General features: G+C 42.6%; 1 protein-coding gene across 3 annotated transcripts in view; it reads left to right on the top strand.

Annotated features, from left to right (window-relative positions):
• The window catches only part of SLC22A15 (solute carrier family 22 member 15), a 42,320-nt gene that overhangs the window by 16,562 nt on the left and 8,825 nt on the right, over window positions 1–16,933 (top strand). Inside the window, exons 5-11 of one of the 3 annotated variants that reach the window (XM_075000559.1) lie at window positions 167–296; window positions 2,118–2,333; window positions 6,310–6,450; window positions 7,327–7,412; window positions 10,218–10,338; window positions 12,192–12,264; window positions 13,726–13,914. In XM_075000559.1, the coding sequence (XP_074856660.1) occupies window positions 167–296; window positions 2,118–2,333; window positions 6,310–6,450; window positions 7,327–7,412; window positions 10,218–10,338; window positions 12,192–12,264; window positions 13,726–13,914 (956 nt within the window). Of the gene's footprint in view, window positions 1–166; window positions 297–2,117; window positions 2,334–6,309; window positions 6,451–7,326; window positions 7,413–10,217; window positions 10,339–12,191; window positions 12,265–13,725; window positions 13,915–16,933 lie in introns of those variants that run through there. The other 2 variants (XM_075000560.1, XM_075000561.1) reach the window with 2 other exon arrangements.

Consider the following 16,933-nt stretch of genomic DNA (forward strand, 5'->3'; position numbering starts at 1 on the left):
TCCCTGTTAGGGATGTGTTTTCCTGAGCTAAGTCAAGTAGCCTTTTTGGCTATGCTTCCCGCCTTCCGAGAGAATTTCTAGTCTCCCTGATCACACATAATGGGGATGAACAATATTGTAAAATGGTTTGTAACATTTCTTTTTTCCCATGTTTCCACTGTGTTAGGGTCCATCGGTGGCCTGTTCTTTGCAGTGGGAATTGCCCAATATGCTATGCTAGGGTATTTCATTCGCTCCTGGAGGACTCTGGCAGTTGTGGTTAACCTGGAGGGAACAATTGTCTTTCTTCTCTCTCTGTAAGTGTTATGGTTTTCTATCTTTCATCAAAGTAGTAGTAATTGAGAAAGTAAATCATAGTTCTCCAAGAATCAAATGCAGTGATAGGGGGAAGATAGTGATACTTATGTCACACACCACATAGATATTCCATGTCTCCCTTATACTGCAGTGCTGACATATCTGCACACTTAAGTGGCCTAGACATGCCATATTTTTATGACTTTGAATTTTATTCTTACTCTCATATGAGGTTTACAAACAGCTTAATCTGCATGTGTTATTTACTTGAATGTCCTGGATTTACACAATCCCTACAAAATAGTGCATATATGTTTCAAGGGCAGTATCATAAAGCATGCACACAAGGAACAGTAGTGAGACTGTGCATGCAATCTTAAGGTTAGGGAAAAAACTAGTTTGGTGCCATCTTCTTGTACTACATAATGAGTAAAGAAGACCTAAAAGGTTTTCATCGAAAGCACTGTTCTTTTTTTCCTTGTTGTATTTCATGTTTTGAATCTTGTGACTATTTGTCCGTTCATCAGAGTCTTTCATCCAAGACATCATAAGCAAAAACTTAATATTTGAAAGCATAGTCTTTAGTTGCTGTTTAATTTCAGTGACATTTGTAATGAAAACAAACCTTTATTACAGATTTTACACATTTGCCACTTCAGTTCAAGAGTAACAGTATAAATCCCAATGAAAACTTTTGCTTTTCCGTTAGTGAAGAGTCTCACTTGACGTTCTTTATTTCTGGGTTAAAAAAATTCAGTTTAAAAAAAAAAAACATTTACCTTTCCGGTTGTCCTTATGCAGCAAAAAATATTGTTTTGAAAAATCTTTATTCTCGACTTCACACCTCTGCTCTATAATACCTCTCTACAATAAGTGCAATTTCTGTACCAAATTTTAATCCTCCAGCTGTTCGACTGTGGAGCTGTTCAAAAAAAGTTGCAAAGATGTTTAGTGTTAGATGGGAGAAAATGTTTCTTTAGCTTTTTATGCAAAGAGAGCTGGATCACTTTTGCTCACATTAGATATGTGTTTTAAAAAAATCAGTTTGGATTGTCGTCATAGCCTGAAAAGGTAAAAGCTACGGGAAGTTATATGCCACTGTAAACAAGAGGTACAGGGTGATTTTTGTAGGCAGGAATATGGGCTGCATGACTCAGATTCTGCCAGTAGGCAGAGAGAGCTGTTTCACAGTGACAGGTATCAGAGGGGTAGCTGTGTTAGTCTGCATCTGCAAAAACGAGAAGTCCTGTGGAACCTTATAGACCAAAAGATTTATTGGAGCGTAAGCTTTCATGGGCGAAGATCCTTCATCACATAAGGTGCCACAGGACTTTCTGTTGTTTCACAGTGGTTACTCTCATGCCTGCAGGACACAATTTTGGACAGTATTGTGAAGAAGATGTAAGAAGCTAAACTAGTTTTAGTTTTTCATAACCAGCAGATGCCCATGTACTGTAATTCCTTAATTCATGCACCCTTAATTCTGTATTTCTCTAATGCAGACTCCTGTCGTTTAGTGGAATGTTAATGTACAGACCAAGTTGCTGCATGTTAGACACCTAAAAAATTGTGAAATAGTGCTCTTACTCTCCCCAATTGTGAAAGGTGCTCTTATTCTCCCCAGTTCTTAGTAAAGTGTAATTTACCTGCAACTACAGATGAATTCTAAACGTGGTGAATATTAAAGCTGAGGTATAATGCGATTTTGAAAAAATCCCAAATATCTTACGTTGAAATGCCCTTTGGTTTTATTTCAAACAAGTAAGTCCAATCATCTATAAGAGTAGGGCCCTAAAGCATCAATGAAATCTCTGTTTCAGATTCATTCCTGAATCGCCCCGCTGGTTATATTCACAAGGTCGTCTGAGAGAAGCAGAAGATACTCTCTATCTCATTGCAAAGAGGAACTGCAAGCAGAAATGTACTTTTTCGCTAAAAATCCCAGCTGACAGGAACCACAGGGAGACTGGTAGTTTCTTGGACCTGTTCCGATATAAAATCCTTTTGGGGCGCACTTTAATCATGATGTTCATCTGGTACTTACAATTCTTTTTAGGTTCTGCTCTTGAAACTGTCACTGATGCTTTTTAAATATTTGAAAAAATGTGTTGAGACAGCTTGTCATGTTTTCTGTCTTTTTATTACTAGGGTCATTGGGCATGGCACAAGATCTTTGTTTGAGTTTCTTAACTCTGGGTGCTTATTCTTAACTTGATGTAATTTTAATAATCTAGGCCTGAGGTATTTAATCCGAACACTTTTTTTTTAATGCATTTCATTTAAGAATCTCAAAGGTAGCTGAGAACTGTCTCTACCCTTACAGCCCTCCAAGTTGCCAAGATTGGCTATGTTCTAGTTCTTTGGCTAAAGCTTGTAGAGTTTTAAATCTGATTCTATTTCAGCGCTCAAATTGTTTGGTCTCTTTGGCTAGTAAGCCAGTTTTATTCGAGTAGTCAAGATGCTGGCCTGTTCAGAAAGCTGCTTTAAAAATATTTTAGCACTTTTCATAGAGGGGTCTTAAAACTCTTTACAAAAGCCCTAGTCCTTCAAATATTTACACACTGAAGGTTAAACATATCTGTAAATCCTTTGCAGGGTCTGGCTCAAAGTCAGGTAAGATCATATTTTCTACATAAAAAAGCTAAGGGGTTTCACGATGTACTGGCACTTTCAGAGATAAAAGTCAGGCCTCCAATTCTCAGTCCCCTGTACAAATAACTAGCTAATACTTTTCTGTTATTTAAATAAATAATCTGCCTTTTGTGAAACTGCCATGACAAGAACAAGTTGCGGTGTTTGTTTTAGAGGTTCATGCTGCTCCCGCTCCTCATCAGATTGTGTTCCATGTACAGTAGACCCCCGAGATACATGCTCTCAATTTGCTTTCCAGGCTGCCAGATGCCAGCTCCCCACCACTCAGAGCAGCAGGCAAACTGACCACATGCTGCACTGGTCAGTTTCCCAGCTCCTGTCAGAGGAGGGACAGGAGCAGGGAGACTGACCAGCACAACAATGCTGGCCATTTCCCCTCCCCTGAGAGCAGTGGACAGTGCAGAGCCAGGCTCTGGGCTGCTTTCCACTCACAGGAGACCAGAAACTGACCAGCTCTGCTATACTGATCAGTTTCCCCTTTCCTGTCAGTGGCAGCAGCTGGGAGTCAGATTACCACTCCTGTTAGGTGGCAGCCTGGTTCCTGCCCCCACCACTCACTGAAGCAGAGCTGGTCAGTTTCCTGGCTCCCACAAGCAGAAGGGAGGCAGTAGTCAGGCTGCTGCCTCCTCCCCAGCTCCACCCACTGGCTAGAGCAGGGAAACTGACCAGTGGAGCAGCACTGGTCAGTTTCCCAGCTCCTGCAAGGGGAGGGGAGCCAAGAGCCAGGCTGCTGCCTGGTTCTGAGATCTCCAGCACTCCCAGGAGCCAGGGAGCTGACTGGTGCTGCTGCGCCTGGCTCTGGGCTCCCCGCCGCTCACTGGAGCAGGGAGCCAGGACCGCGGGACCAGAAGGCAGCAGGATGCCGCCTCCACCCGGTCTTGACTTATGTGAAATTTGACTTACGCATGGTTGCCCAGGAACTCAACATACACGTAAGTCAGGGCTCTACTATGTCACAAAATAGCTGCCCACATCTATGCAATGCGCCCTTTGTCTCTAAACAGCTTTTTAGATAATGGGTGCATTATTCCAGCATCCCTGTACACCTCACTGTAGGAGTACAGGGATGCCTCAACATAGTGCTTTACTTCGTTTAGACAGCGTCACATGCTGAAATAACTTATTTCAAATCTACTCAAAATAAGCTATGCAATTTTGAGTGCCATGTAGTCATAGCCTTGGAGACAAGGGAGAGAATTTAGAGTAGCTTCTGACAAACCAGAGAGAGAGAGAGTGACTGTCGAGTGAAGGTGAGGGTAGAAAGATAATTTCACAGACTACCAAGTGCAGCTGTAGGACATTGAGATGCTTTGGTAGCACTTGGTACAGATCAAAACTAGAATTTCCAGGGTCACTGATCACATTTGAGGTGGACTGCCAAAAGTGTAGGAGTTTTACACAACACCTGCTCAAGCTGCCAAACATAAACCAGTGTATTTGTGCACCATAATCATGGACAAATACAAGACTGCCAGGGCAGTAATGATTTCCATAACTTCCAGAGACCTCTGTGACACTTTCCATTTCAGCCTTGGGGTAGTGAGACTGGAAGACTATGGTCCTGGAGCTCTGAGCTGTGGGGTAGCCTGTACAGCTGTCAGCTGCGTGTGCAGGGAAGTGGGGTGTAGGGCCTGGTCCGGGAAAAGGAGTGGGGGGGCAGTTCTGGACTCTCCTCCTTTCTGCCTGTAGCAGGGTTTGAGCTCTCATTCCTTCCACTCCCCTTCAGCTCCATTTTGTCAGTTAGTTTTAGTAAAACTCGGAGACAGCTCATGAGCTTCTGTGAATTTTTGTTTATTTCCTGTAACCTGTAATCATGGAGGCTGGAGATTGCTAGGCAAGTAGATTGTGGAGCTTAATGTAATGTGTATGGAAATAAGTTAAGCATTGATTATTCTAGATCCAGTGAGAAGGAGGCATTGGTGAATTAACATATACGTAATAGACCACATTATCTTGTGTTTTAGTTTTGGATTGTTTTCTCTGTGTTAACAACACTGGAGTTCATAACCAATAGGTATAAATGTGTCCCTAATTCTGAGGGACCGTAGTCAAAAATCTATATGTAGACACCTTTCAAAGATAGTGATTAATCATGTGTGTTAATTGATTCTGAAAATCTGGGTGATTATCAACTAATTTTCTAGTTTGTTAGCAAAATCATAGTCCAATGCTACTTTTTCTGCATAGTCTACATTATTTGCTATTGCTAATGTTAGCTTCTAAAATTAAATTAAACTCTCAAGCGCTTCTTTAAGTAAGCACAATGCAAAGAACCGTAAGCGGTTCGCGTACTTAAGGTTTATTTACATTCTTTGTTACAATTTTCACTGGAAACCTAGGTTTATACTAAAAGTTTTATTTTGGTTTATTTCAGTTATGTGAAGGGTGTTTTTGTAAGAAAGACGTGCAATTTTTATTTTGGTGAACAGTATGGAGCTGTGTTTATATATTTACTCCAAAACCTGAGTACATGGCAGCTTTCAGCTGCTCAAATTCAAGGGCATCAGAACATCATGTTGAATGACTTAAGGAAACGGTCACCGAAGTATGCTTATGTCTTTCTATAAAGAAATCCATAAGTCAGGACTACAAGAAAACAACGTGAAGATGCTAAGGAACAGCTAAGGAGAATTAGGGACCGTGGAAGGGTGAAGAAAATTGGAGCAAGTTAAAGAAATGAGAAGGCAGAAGCCACTATAAAAGATTGGGCAAAGGAACTGTAAGGAATTAGTCCCTGAAGTGGGAATTACAGTAGGATTTAAAAAGTTCTGGGTAATTTTATTTTTTATTTATGAGCAACATTCACAAGTGTAATCTAATTTCATTCTGAAAGTTAAATGTCAGGAGCTGACTCTGTGGCAAGGAATAATGTCTCTTTCCCTAAATCATTGCTCAGGTGACTGTATTTTAAGAATTTTTTCTTGCCTTTGAAATAACAAATGGTGACTGCACTAAAGGAAGGAGATTGGAGTAAGAGGCGGGGTTCACAAACTGTGGGTCAGGACCTCAGGGTGGGTTGAAACCCCATTTTAAGGGGGTCACCAAAGATGATGTTGGCCCTTGGGCTGTAGCAAGTCTCTAATCCAACCTCCATCATCCAGGGCTAAGGTTATATGTCCTCCTCCCACACTCAGAGCATAAGCCTTTGGACTTCAGGCAGGGCTCTAGCAGTCTGTCTTCCATTTCCTTCCTGGGGTCATGTAGTAATTTTAGTGATCAGAAAGGGGTCACAGTGTGATGAAGTGAGAGAACCGGTGTAGTAGAGTGACTAATTGCACCAATCTGACATTGAAAAGCCTTAGTCTTATACTTGGGTTTTTTTTTCTTCTTCGTCTCCCTCTTGCCCCTCCCCTTCCACAGGTTTGTGTGCAGCTTGGTATACTATGGTCTGACTCTCAATACAGGTGACTTAGGTGGAAGTATTTATGCCAACTTGGCTCTCTCTGGGCTGATAGAGATACCTGCTTATCCAATCTGTATCTACTTGATTAACCAAAAATGGTGAGTATTGAATAGTATTATGCCTCAATATCTGTTTTTTCCTAAAGGTAGTTTTCCTGGACATCAGTTAGCTTGTTCTCAATTTAGTCCTGTCACAGGAACTATTAAGAGTCCCAGCTTATTCTGTCCTCTTAGGGGAATGACTTACATTTAAAAAAAATACATATATATTGTCATGGAAAACTGAAATTCTTAACAACTCTCAAGCAGTAAATAATACTGCAGTTCTTGTGCACAAATTATACTGAAGCTCCCAAGGAGAATTGTATAGTCTGGCTGCTCTGACTCTCTAACTTCCAAGATAGCATTCCATTCTTCATACTTTTGATCACATTCCACAATGGGGAATGACCTTTAATTCCTGGAGACTCTAAGACAGCCCTGGAGGGCTGGCAACCCTACTGAACACAGGGCCATATATTCTGTGTTTGAGCTGCAGTACTCCATTCTGTCCCTGTTTTATCAGAGGTCATCTTGGAATTTTGTTGAGGTGGCTTTTTTCCTCTTCCCGATGCATTTGAGGAACAGCTTCCTCCTGCATGTGCTCTACTGCCCACTTCCACCACCCCCTTCGTGGGAAACAAATTAAGTTGGGAATAGTCAGTTTGCCTGCAAGTTCTTAGTGGTTTACAACATGCATTGCATAGGACATCCTTTGACAGGCTCGTGCACTGACCATACTAGGGGAGGACCAAAGGTTTCTGTTTAAAATTTAAAGAGGAAGAAAGCAGAAGCTCTGCCAGAGATTGTCTTTGCAATTTATGCTATGTGAGTAAAGTGGTGTAGGGTGAATTTAGATTGCTCAGTGCATTGAAGCCCTTGGATGAAAAGCAGAGTAGAAATGCTCAGTATTATTCTTTTTGGGGAACCTGCTAGGTTTGGCCGAAAACGGGCACTGGCAGCATTCCTGTTCCTTGGAGGATTGGCCTGCCTTATTGTCATGTTTCTTCCAGAAAAGAAAGGTAAATGTCTACTGTTGTTTTTTAAAAGGATTTTATAGTAGTATTGTTCATGTATATAACACTTTCTAACCAAGGAGCTAAGGATTTCACAACCTTTTAAGTTCATCACATTGATGTGATGTAAGTGATTATTATAATCTCCATTGTACAACTTGGGAAACTGAGGCATAGTAAATGGTAGTGATTATCTAAAGGCTTTATGATGAGTTGGGGATAGAGTTTGTAGTGGAACCAATGTCTCCAAGCTGTCACTTCTGTGCTGTTAATCACAATGTTAACATATTGCTACCTCTGCTGTATACTTGGAACAGGGGAAATATATCTTATGTCCTGTTTCTGCATTTTGTGAAATGGTCCGATAGTATCAATTCACCCCTGCATCCTTCAGAAGTGGATAATCAAAGTATCATTCAGATTGTTCCTTTCCAGATGAGAGCTTCAAACTAAAAGGTCCTATGACTTGCTTGAGGCTTCCCTGTATGCATGGCAAAGTTTTCTTTTTCTTCTCATTGTCATGCAGCATGTTCAGGGAGTGCTGTGTGCATGATAAAGATTCATGAAGAACTTTGAGATTTTTCTGAAATGAGATGCTGTAGAAATATGGAACTTTATTTCAGGTAGTCCTGTGAAGAGCCAATCCTGGCTTGTTTTTCAACTATTATATGCAGATACAGAAACAGAAAATATTAGCAAGAGAAATATTTCTCCTGCCAAAGCAAGGCAAATAAAATTAATGATGCTTCATACTTGCATATATATAGCACTAGTTATGAGAGCACCTCAGAAGGCTTTAGACCGTGGTTTCCCAAACTGGGGGCATGCCAAAGTTCTGAGGGGTTGAGGGGGTTTCTGAGGTGACCCAGACCTGCCCCTGTCATTCTCCACTCCCAAAGAAAAGACTGGCCTTTGCTTCTGGGTCTCAGCCCCTGCCATTTTACGTGGGTGACCCAGCACAGCCGCTATAAAAAGCAGGCAGCCGGTGTAGACCCACATGGAGCTAGCTGCCTCCTGCAAAGCTGAGTGTGGGTATGGCAGGGGGAGTAGGCAGAGGAGGATGGGGTTAGATTGGGACTGGAGGTGCCTGGCTTCAGGGAGGGAGTTGGGGTGAGGGTAGGCTGCTGGGAGTGCCTGGCTTTGGGGAAGAGGGAGGGTTCAAGCAGGGGACTCACGGGGCTTGGGCGGCTAGCTTGCAGGGCCTGTAGGACTTGTGCGGCTAGCCCGAGCAGTGGGTGGGCGGCTGGCCCCAGCAGTGCGGGGATCAGGTGGCTGGTGGGTGGGTGCCTGCTCCAGCAGTGTAGAGATTGGGTGGCTGGCTCCCAGGCAGGCAGTCCCAGCAAGGCAAGCGGCCCCAGCAGCGCGGGGCTTGGGCATGCAGGTAGCTGGCATGGGACTCAGGCAGTTGGCCAGGTGGGGCTGCACCAGGCACCCACAAGGGGCCAAGAAAAACTATTTGTACTTATTTTTAATTTTAAATAACATTTTTATATCAAGTTTTTGTGTTTATTTTAAATTACAAATTCTTTTTTTTTTTTTTTTGTCGTTGAAAGGGGGGTTGGATGATGGTAAAGAAGAGGTGGAGGGGGCATGAGGGTTTCTCAAAAATCAAAAGTGGGGGCGGGATGCCGAAATGTTTGGGAACCATTGCTTTAGACAGCGCAACCTAGCAGGATTTTAAAAGAAGAATGAAACATTTATATGGGTAAACAAGCATAGTTACAGTAGATGGTTGTGAATATGATAGATTCATTGTTTTATTTTAAAGAGAGAGAACTCAAATTTCAGGGTATATGTCAGTTACTCTGGGTTCAAAGAGAAGCAAGTTATTTTGTCATTATCCTTTTTACAGGATTTTAACACCTTCCTTTGAGGCATCTGGCATTGGCCACAGTTAAACAAGCCATGGAGATAGAGTGGCCATTGGACTGAGCCTGTATGCCAGTTCCTATCTTTTTCTCTAATGAGGCAATTTTAGATCACCCATCACATAGGAACCAAAGCCCCACCAAAAGTTGCCTAGATACTAATTAACCTAAGCACTTTTGAAAAATTTTCTGTTGTCCTTTCCATTAGCTTACCAGGAGCACAAATGTTACTTTTCAGCATTTATTGCTGTTACAATCAGTGCTCCCAGAAACAGTTAGAAATTTATTATATTAAAATTTTTCAAACCAATGTCCCTGTTTTTTTAGTTCTAACACCTAATGATTTAAAAACAGAATTTAAGTAAAAAAATTCTGGTTTTCATACTTTGGACAACAAAAGCAGAGAAGTCAGTTTGTCTTTCTGGCTCTGGTGCTGGTGGGGACTGTTTAGTCATTTAAATAACCTGTTTCCACTGGATTTCTTAATTTAATGAAAACATATGAACTGACATTAAATGTTTTATTATTCTTCCTCTTCCTTCCCCCTTCCAGCCAAAAAACTTTAGGGCAGATTTGAAAGCTTCTTTTCAGTTTAAAATTTAATTCTCAAATACTTTTCATGGGTTGTTCATAGGAAGAAATTTTTCCTCTTCATACAGTCTGACAGTATGGCTACAAAAATGGGTATACTTTCCCTTGACATCTTAACAAGACAGTTGATTTTTTTGTCACTGCTGCCTGAAGTATGGATTCTTTGAATTCTGTTGAGCTTTGAGAGCCTTACTCAAACCACTTTTAATCAATGTGTGCATCTCTGACAGATATTGTCAGTCTAACAAACTCTTCAGCAAATTTTCTTCCATTCCATTTGTAATTGAAGTGATCACTAAAGGACATTTCTATATGCTACAGATCCTTACAAGGCTCACATTTTCTTTATCAGACACGGGAGTGCTTGCCGTTGTGAACAGTCGTTCTTTGTCTTTGCTGGGGAAACTGACAATCAGTGCAGCATTTAATATTGTTTATATCTACACATCAGAGCTTTATCCTACAGTGATCAGGTAATCTGTATTTGCTTTATGGTGGTAGTTTCTCTTGCCCAGCTCCCTAATTCCTTAGTGCTTTATTTTTGTCCTGTTTACTGCAACTTCTCATAGAGACTTTCCCTTTATTAAAGAAACACTGGTGTGATTAGTCATGGGACCATCTAGCAGTAGTACCCGAAATCCTCTAGGTCAGTGGTCCCCAACCTTTTCCATATGGGAACCCATTTTGACAATTCGGGAAGACTTGATGACCCAAGGCAGTTCAAAAATGGGATGGGGGGACGGGAAGCAGTGCCAAAACTGGCTAATTTTGTGCCAGAGGCAAGAATATAAAACTGTGCCCTTTCATGTTTATGTATTAATAGTGATTCCATAAAAAAGGGAAAGTAAATTAATAAAATAACACCATTTATTTTAGTTAATCTGAGTTGTGGTCGGGGGAAAGACATACTCACCACTCCCTCTGTCCCCAGCTTAAAACCCACACTCTGAGGCTGGAGGAGCTGTGGGGGACTCACAAACAAAAAAATGAAAACTGAGAAATCAGCTACATAGAAGTGGGGTGGGGAGGGCAAAGATCACTGCTAGAGACTAAGTGGCTTGCCTGGGATCACTACAAATATGGAAGATACGGGAGCAGGCTTTGTAATGTGTATGGCAGGGGTGTCCAACTCTGTTCCACTGAGGGCCGCACAGCAATTTTTGTAAGTGTTCCAGGGGCTGAACACAAAATAGCCCCAAGTCGCTGTCGCCGCCTGCCCTCCCCCCCACCGACAGCCCCAAAGTGACCCCGGCCTTAAACACGCCCCTGCAGCCCCAACCACCCACAGGCTCAAACCATCCGCAGACTTAAGACGCCACCCCCGAGGAGTCCCAAACAGCCGCAGTCTTAGACACTCTTCTCGCCCACTCCCACCCCCTCTTCACCAGGGCTGCTAGGCTGGGTGGCTCCTCCAGACCTCGTGCTCCCAGTAGGTAACAGTCGTTAAAACCAATTAACTCAAGTTGCTAAGCTTTCAGCACCTAGGCATAAGGTAATTGCTGTCCCTAGTGATAGAGTTAACTGTGGTCTCCAGCAGCTCTCTCTTTTGTTAGGTAGTCGCCAGTGGTGGCAGCATTAAGAAACTACATATGGCTTCTGTAACAGCCACATGCAGCTTAGAGCGGGGCAACTGGCGATCCTTAACAAAGCTAATGGGGATCCATGGGTTGAGAATCTCTGCTCTAGGTGCTGTGTAAACATAAGACGACTCCATTAAGCATTCATGCTAATATAACCAGTTATGTTGGAGATAACTTCTTCAGTAGGTTGCGTTTGTGTAAAGCAACATGAGCATTCACAAACCTACTTGAGCATCTCTGACATTTGATCTAGTAGGCAGTAGTGGAGCCACATACTAATTGTGGTAGACTGGACAGATAAATGTAGCATGTAGGTGCAGTTTGCACTGGGGATTCCTCCAGGTACAGACATCCATGGGCAGCAAACGGGTTTAGGTAATAACAGCTCACCCTTAGTGTAGACGTGCAAATCTCCCAACAACGTGTGATTTGGATTAGTGCTGTTTACCCCCAATTTCAAAAAAACAATAATGTGGACTAGTCCAAATCACAGTGTACAGTGGCTTTGTCTTTACTGTGGCAGCAACACTAATGCCTGAAGTTCTGTCTGTGACCAGGTCCTCTGTTCTTCAGTGTACAGTTCCACCACTAAAACGCTTTTGCAGCCTTCCAGTGCCTCCCTTGCTAATGAACTCAGGCATAGGCATAGTACCAGGACCAAGAATTTTCTTATTGTTCACTTCTTTTCAAAATTCCTTAATTCCTCCCCTACAAACCCTTTGATTAACATTTCTGTCTTTCTTTAGGAATGTTGGAATGGGTTCATGCTCCATGTTTTCCCGGGTTGGTGGGATCATTGCTCCTTTCATCCCTTCCCTGGTTTGTCTACACTTATATTTTTATTCCCATCTTGCTTAGTACTGTATCAAATGCTTCCAGAGACTGGGAAAATGGGATAAACTGTATGATTCAAGATCTGTGAAATATTATCAGCATGGAGGGTATATCAATATAGTCTTATGCTTCTCCATATATGGTGAAGGACAGCAGGCTGTGGCCCTTATTCGGCAAAACTCCCTCTGTTTGCTTGTGTTTCGTCCATGTAAGGATTTCATGAACTGCCCCCATACACTTCGACAGCATAAAATCCTGGGTAGACAAACTTAAAATCCAAGTTAATGTGAAGGATTTACCATATCAGGTGAAATTGTTGTACTGTTATTGTCCCTCCTCTGTTTGTAGTTAAGGCTAGAGCTATAAACTCCCTCAACAGATGTGTAGTTCTGGAAATGAATAATGAAAAGGAAGGGAATGGCATGATGAGTTTATTCCTTGAAATGTGAGGTTTACTGTTTAACCTTAATATCTTAACAGAGAAGAGAAAACCGTCACTCTGGCCTTCACTTTTGCCAGATACATGCAAATTAAAATTTGTAGTGAATTGTTGTATCTCTAGATTTGGATATGGGTGTAGGGACTCAAGGTACTTAAAACCCCTTAGCTTCAATCTTGTAGTAGGCCCCAAACAGAATGAAAAATCAGGGTAAGGGGAAGTGCATATATTATGTGTGGGCTAGTGACCTGAGGTACTTATGTGACTAGAAATAGCCACATTTTCGTATGGAACAAGGAACTGGAAACTGCTAAATCTGGCCAGGAAAAAATCACCTTTGTGGGGTGGAGGGTCTTTGCTTATGCATCTCTTTCCCACCTCACTCCAGCAAAGGCATCTGTCAGGAAAGCAGGGCATGGCGAGGGTATTCTGGCAGAGGGATGTCAGATATTAACCAGTTAACTGGTAAGTGGCTGCTGGGACTCTGCATGCCTAGTTCTCTGCATATGTGTGAACTCCTTAATGGTTAACTGTTTAACTGACAGAATTTTAATAGATTACATGGTTACGTTTTTTTAAAATGCTGTTCTGGCCATCTGGCCTGTGGGTGTCCATTGCGTCTAATGGATCAGATTTTCAAAATGAACTTGCCTGGCTTCTCAGTTTGCCTGAAACTGTACATTCACGTTTTTGGAGTTCCATTCTAGGCAACTTTTGCTGCCCCAGACTTGGTTTTCATTTGATATCTGTCCATTTTGTGTGCACAGTCAGTATGCCTGTGAAAATTTGTTAGCCAAGAGCTTGAATGTATGAATTTAGCCAGCACTTGTTTAAAAGGACTTGTGGGTCCTTTGTATAAGATTGGTTCCAAGCATTTCTGAAATCGCCTGTTCCAATCTTTACATATCATACTTACCTCAAACGGCAGCTGAAAATTAAGTACTAGTATATGTAAAATGCTCAATATTGGCCTCCCTTTCCTTAACTATTCCACTCTTAATTTCCAGAAATCTGTGCAGTGGTCTCTTCCATACATTGTGTTCGGAGTGACTGGCCTGTTGTCGGGGCTTCTGAGTTTGTTATTGCCCGAAACACTGAACAGCCCTTTGCTGGAGACAGTATCAGACCTGCAGGTGTGCTCGTACTGGAGACTGGGGGATGAAGCCATGTCATTGCAAGCATTAGGTGGCTCCCGGGTATGTTACTTTCTTAATAGTTCTCCACCATTGTCATGCATTGATTACAACTGTCAACTTTGGGAGTGCCTAAGTAGATGGTACTAAGTCTGTGCATGACACGCCTGAAGCAGACATAGGGGATAATTTAGTGATCTTGTCATCCTATATGATATATTCTCTACCAATGCAGACTCAGATCCTAGTTAGGTGAATTCTTCCCTTCAAGCTATGCTTGGTGAGAAAGTTACCTTTTCCTTCAGAATGAACAATCCTAACATGGTTATCTCTGCCTCTGTCACTACTATGGGTCATGTAAAATGGGCCTGTAAGACCTTTCAAAAACCTCATCAGGCACAAGGTGCAAGAGATGGTTTGTGAGGGAAGGTTGTGCCTGTGTTCTGTAGTCTGTGCAGGTTTCCATCCTGGTTTTGGGTGCAATTTAAGTTGTTGATTTTAATATACAAAGCCTTAAATGGATTAGCATTTGGTTAACTCTGATATTTGCCTCACACTTCCTAATACTTGCTGAGATTATTTGAGATGCATGATGTAGCAACTTCCTGGCTTAATAATGAGCAGACTTGGAGGGAAGGTATTTTCAATGAGGTTTACTTGACCACTGAGTTTACTTCCCTTTGTTCATTCATCAGGTTTTACTGACCTTCCAGTCGAGTCTTGAGAGGCGAGAGTTCTTTCATCAAGTAAATAAAGTAAATGAAAGAGTGGAGAGGGGGAAACTAAGTTCAGGGAGGGATTTTAGCTTTTTGAACAATGGTGCAAAAACTCTGAGTATTGTAAAGTTTGTAAAGATTATAGATTCACTTGGAGCATTGGAAGGGTACATCTTATCACATTAAATTAAATGAAAGAATACCCACAGTCTTTAGGAACATGCTTTTCCAGATGTATGTCTGATTTGAATCTAAATGAGACAAAAGGAGCCAGAGTCACATCTGCTGTGATGCTGACTACTTCAGTGAAGTTACACCCAAGATGGCCTCTGATATGTTATTCGTTTTTAAGGCAACAGCAGTTAAAACATATGGAAAACGAAAAGCTGATAAACATTCGCCCTGTCTGATAAAAGTCATAGAGAGGCCTAGTGAAGCTGCGTAAGACTTACAACAATCATTAAGATTTTTCGATAACTTTTTGAGTTCCTCTGGTGGAATCCGTCGTCTTTGTTGATCAGCTACAACAGCATATGTTGTCTCTTCAAAATGGAGTGGGTCCCTCTAACTGCACTAGGAATAGGATTTTGAGCTCAGAAAATATCCAGTTACAGTTCAAGTCTTCTGGAATGACTTTGAGAATGCAAAAAATAGTGTAAAATAACTTCATTAATGTCCCTTCATCAGCAGTTGTTGTTGTTGTTGTTCAAAACTGTTCAGAATTCGTCTGAGTTTCTGCCTTTGCCTTTAACACATTGTTATTTTGGAAGCCCACTGGTGCAAACATAGCAGTGTCATAGAATCATACACTAAATTAATGGAGTAGTATTTTTTTTCTGGCATAGTTGTGCCAAGAAGAGCCATAGTACAGGCACAGTTATACCATCAAAGCAAATTTGCTGGAATAGCTTTTCTGCCCCTCTAATCCCCCATCCCAACAAAAATGCAAATTATACCAAATCTTTTACTAGTATGAACTCTCTCTCTACTACAGGCTGTACCTTTCTGCTCCGGGACTCTCTGGCCTAGCAACATCCCTGGTCCTACTGGGCCAGGGCTATTACTGAACCATTGAGCCCCTTAAATCAGAGATCCCTGGGTGCCAGCAGCGGAGCCCAGGGACCGGGGCTGACATAGCCTGGCCGGGGATAAAGAGGCCAGGCCAGACTGGCAGAGGAGCCCAAGCAGGAGCAGAATCCTAGCAGAAGGGGGAGGGATTTCAGCAGGTATGGCTGGGTGGAGAGCCCAGTGGCCAGGGCCAGAGACCCCAGTTGTTGGAACTGACAGCAGAGCCTGGCTAGCAGCCAGGAGGGAAACTGGACTGGCAGCCAGGTCCTGCCTTGAAGTTGGGCCAGGGAGGGAGCCTGGAGGGACCCCAGCCCAGTTTGCTGATGGGCTCTGGGGGACTCCAGAGTCCATCAGCAGAGGGTTGGGAGCTGACCTCCCCTGTACTGCCAACTCCCTTGTTAGAGACCACACAAGTCTCTAATGTGCCGGACCAGGGAGGTCCAAGCCATAGGAGGCTTTGTTGGTATAACCACTGGTAAACCCCTTAAATATAGAGAAGAATTGGGTGTAGCCACTTTATATGACGTATAATAGCTGAAATGTCTAGATAATCTCCCACTGTGCTCAAATATTTGTGGAGAAAACCTGACAGTATCCAGTGTTGTTAGTCTGTTGGGCAAAGTAAAACAACCTGTGTGATTCTATGCCAATACATTTGTTAATGTTTCCCCACTCCTCTGTGAGCAGTTACTTTGTGGGTTTGTGTGTCTGTGGCCGTGTCTACACTAGCCCCAAACTTCGAAATGGCCACACAAATGGCCATGTTGAAGTTTACTAATGAAGCGCTGAAATACATATTCAGCGCCTCATTAGCATGCGGGCAGCTGCGGCGCTTCGAAATTGGCGTGACTCGCCCCGACGGGGCTCCTTTTTGAAAGGACCCCGCCTAATTCGAAGTCCCCTTCTTCCTATGAGCAGATGGGAATAAGGGGACTTCGAAGTAGGCGGGGTCCCTTCGAAAAGGAGCCCCGTTGGGATGAGCCGCACGGCGGCGAGCCACACCAATTTCGAAGCACCGCAGCTGCCCGTATGCTAATGAGGAGCTGAATATGCATTTCAGCGCTTCATTAGTAAACTTCGAAATGGCCATTTGTGTGGCCATTTCGAAGTTTGGGGCTAGTGTAGACACGGCCTGTAAGTTACATAGGCTTAGTCTGATAATTCTCCATGTTAAGGAAGACCTGTAAATCATAATGTTGTTATAAAACTGATTCGCTGGTTGGTTTCTGCTTTCTACTCCAGAGAGCTGTGTTTCGGGGGTATTCTCTCTGAGTTCTAAAGCACTTTAGAATCTATAA

This window comes from Carettochelys insculpta, chromosome 1, assembly GCF_033958435.1.
Source record: "Carettochelys insculpta isolate YL-2023 chromosome 1, ASM3395843v1, whole genome shotgun sequence".
NCBI lineage: Eukaryota > Metazoa > Chordata > Testudines > Carettochelyidae > Carettochelys > Carettochelys insculpta.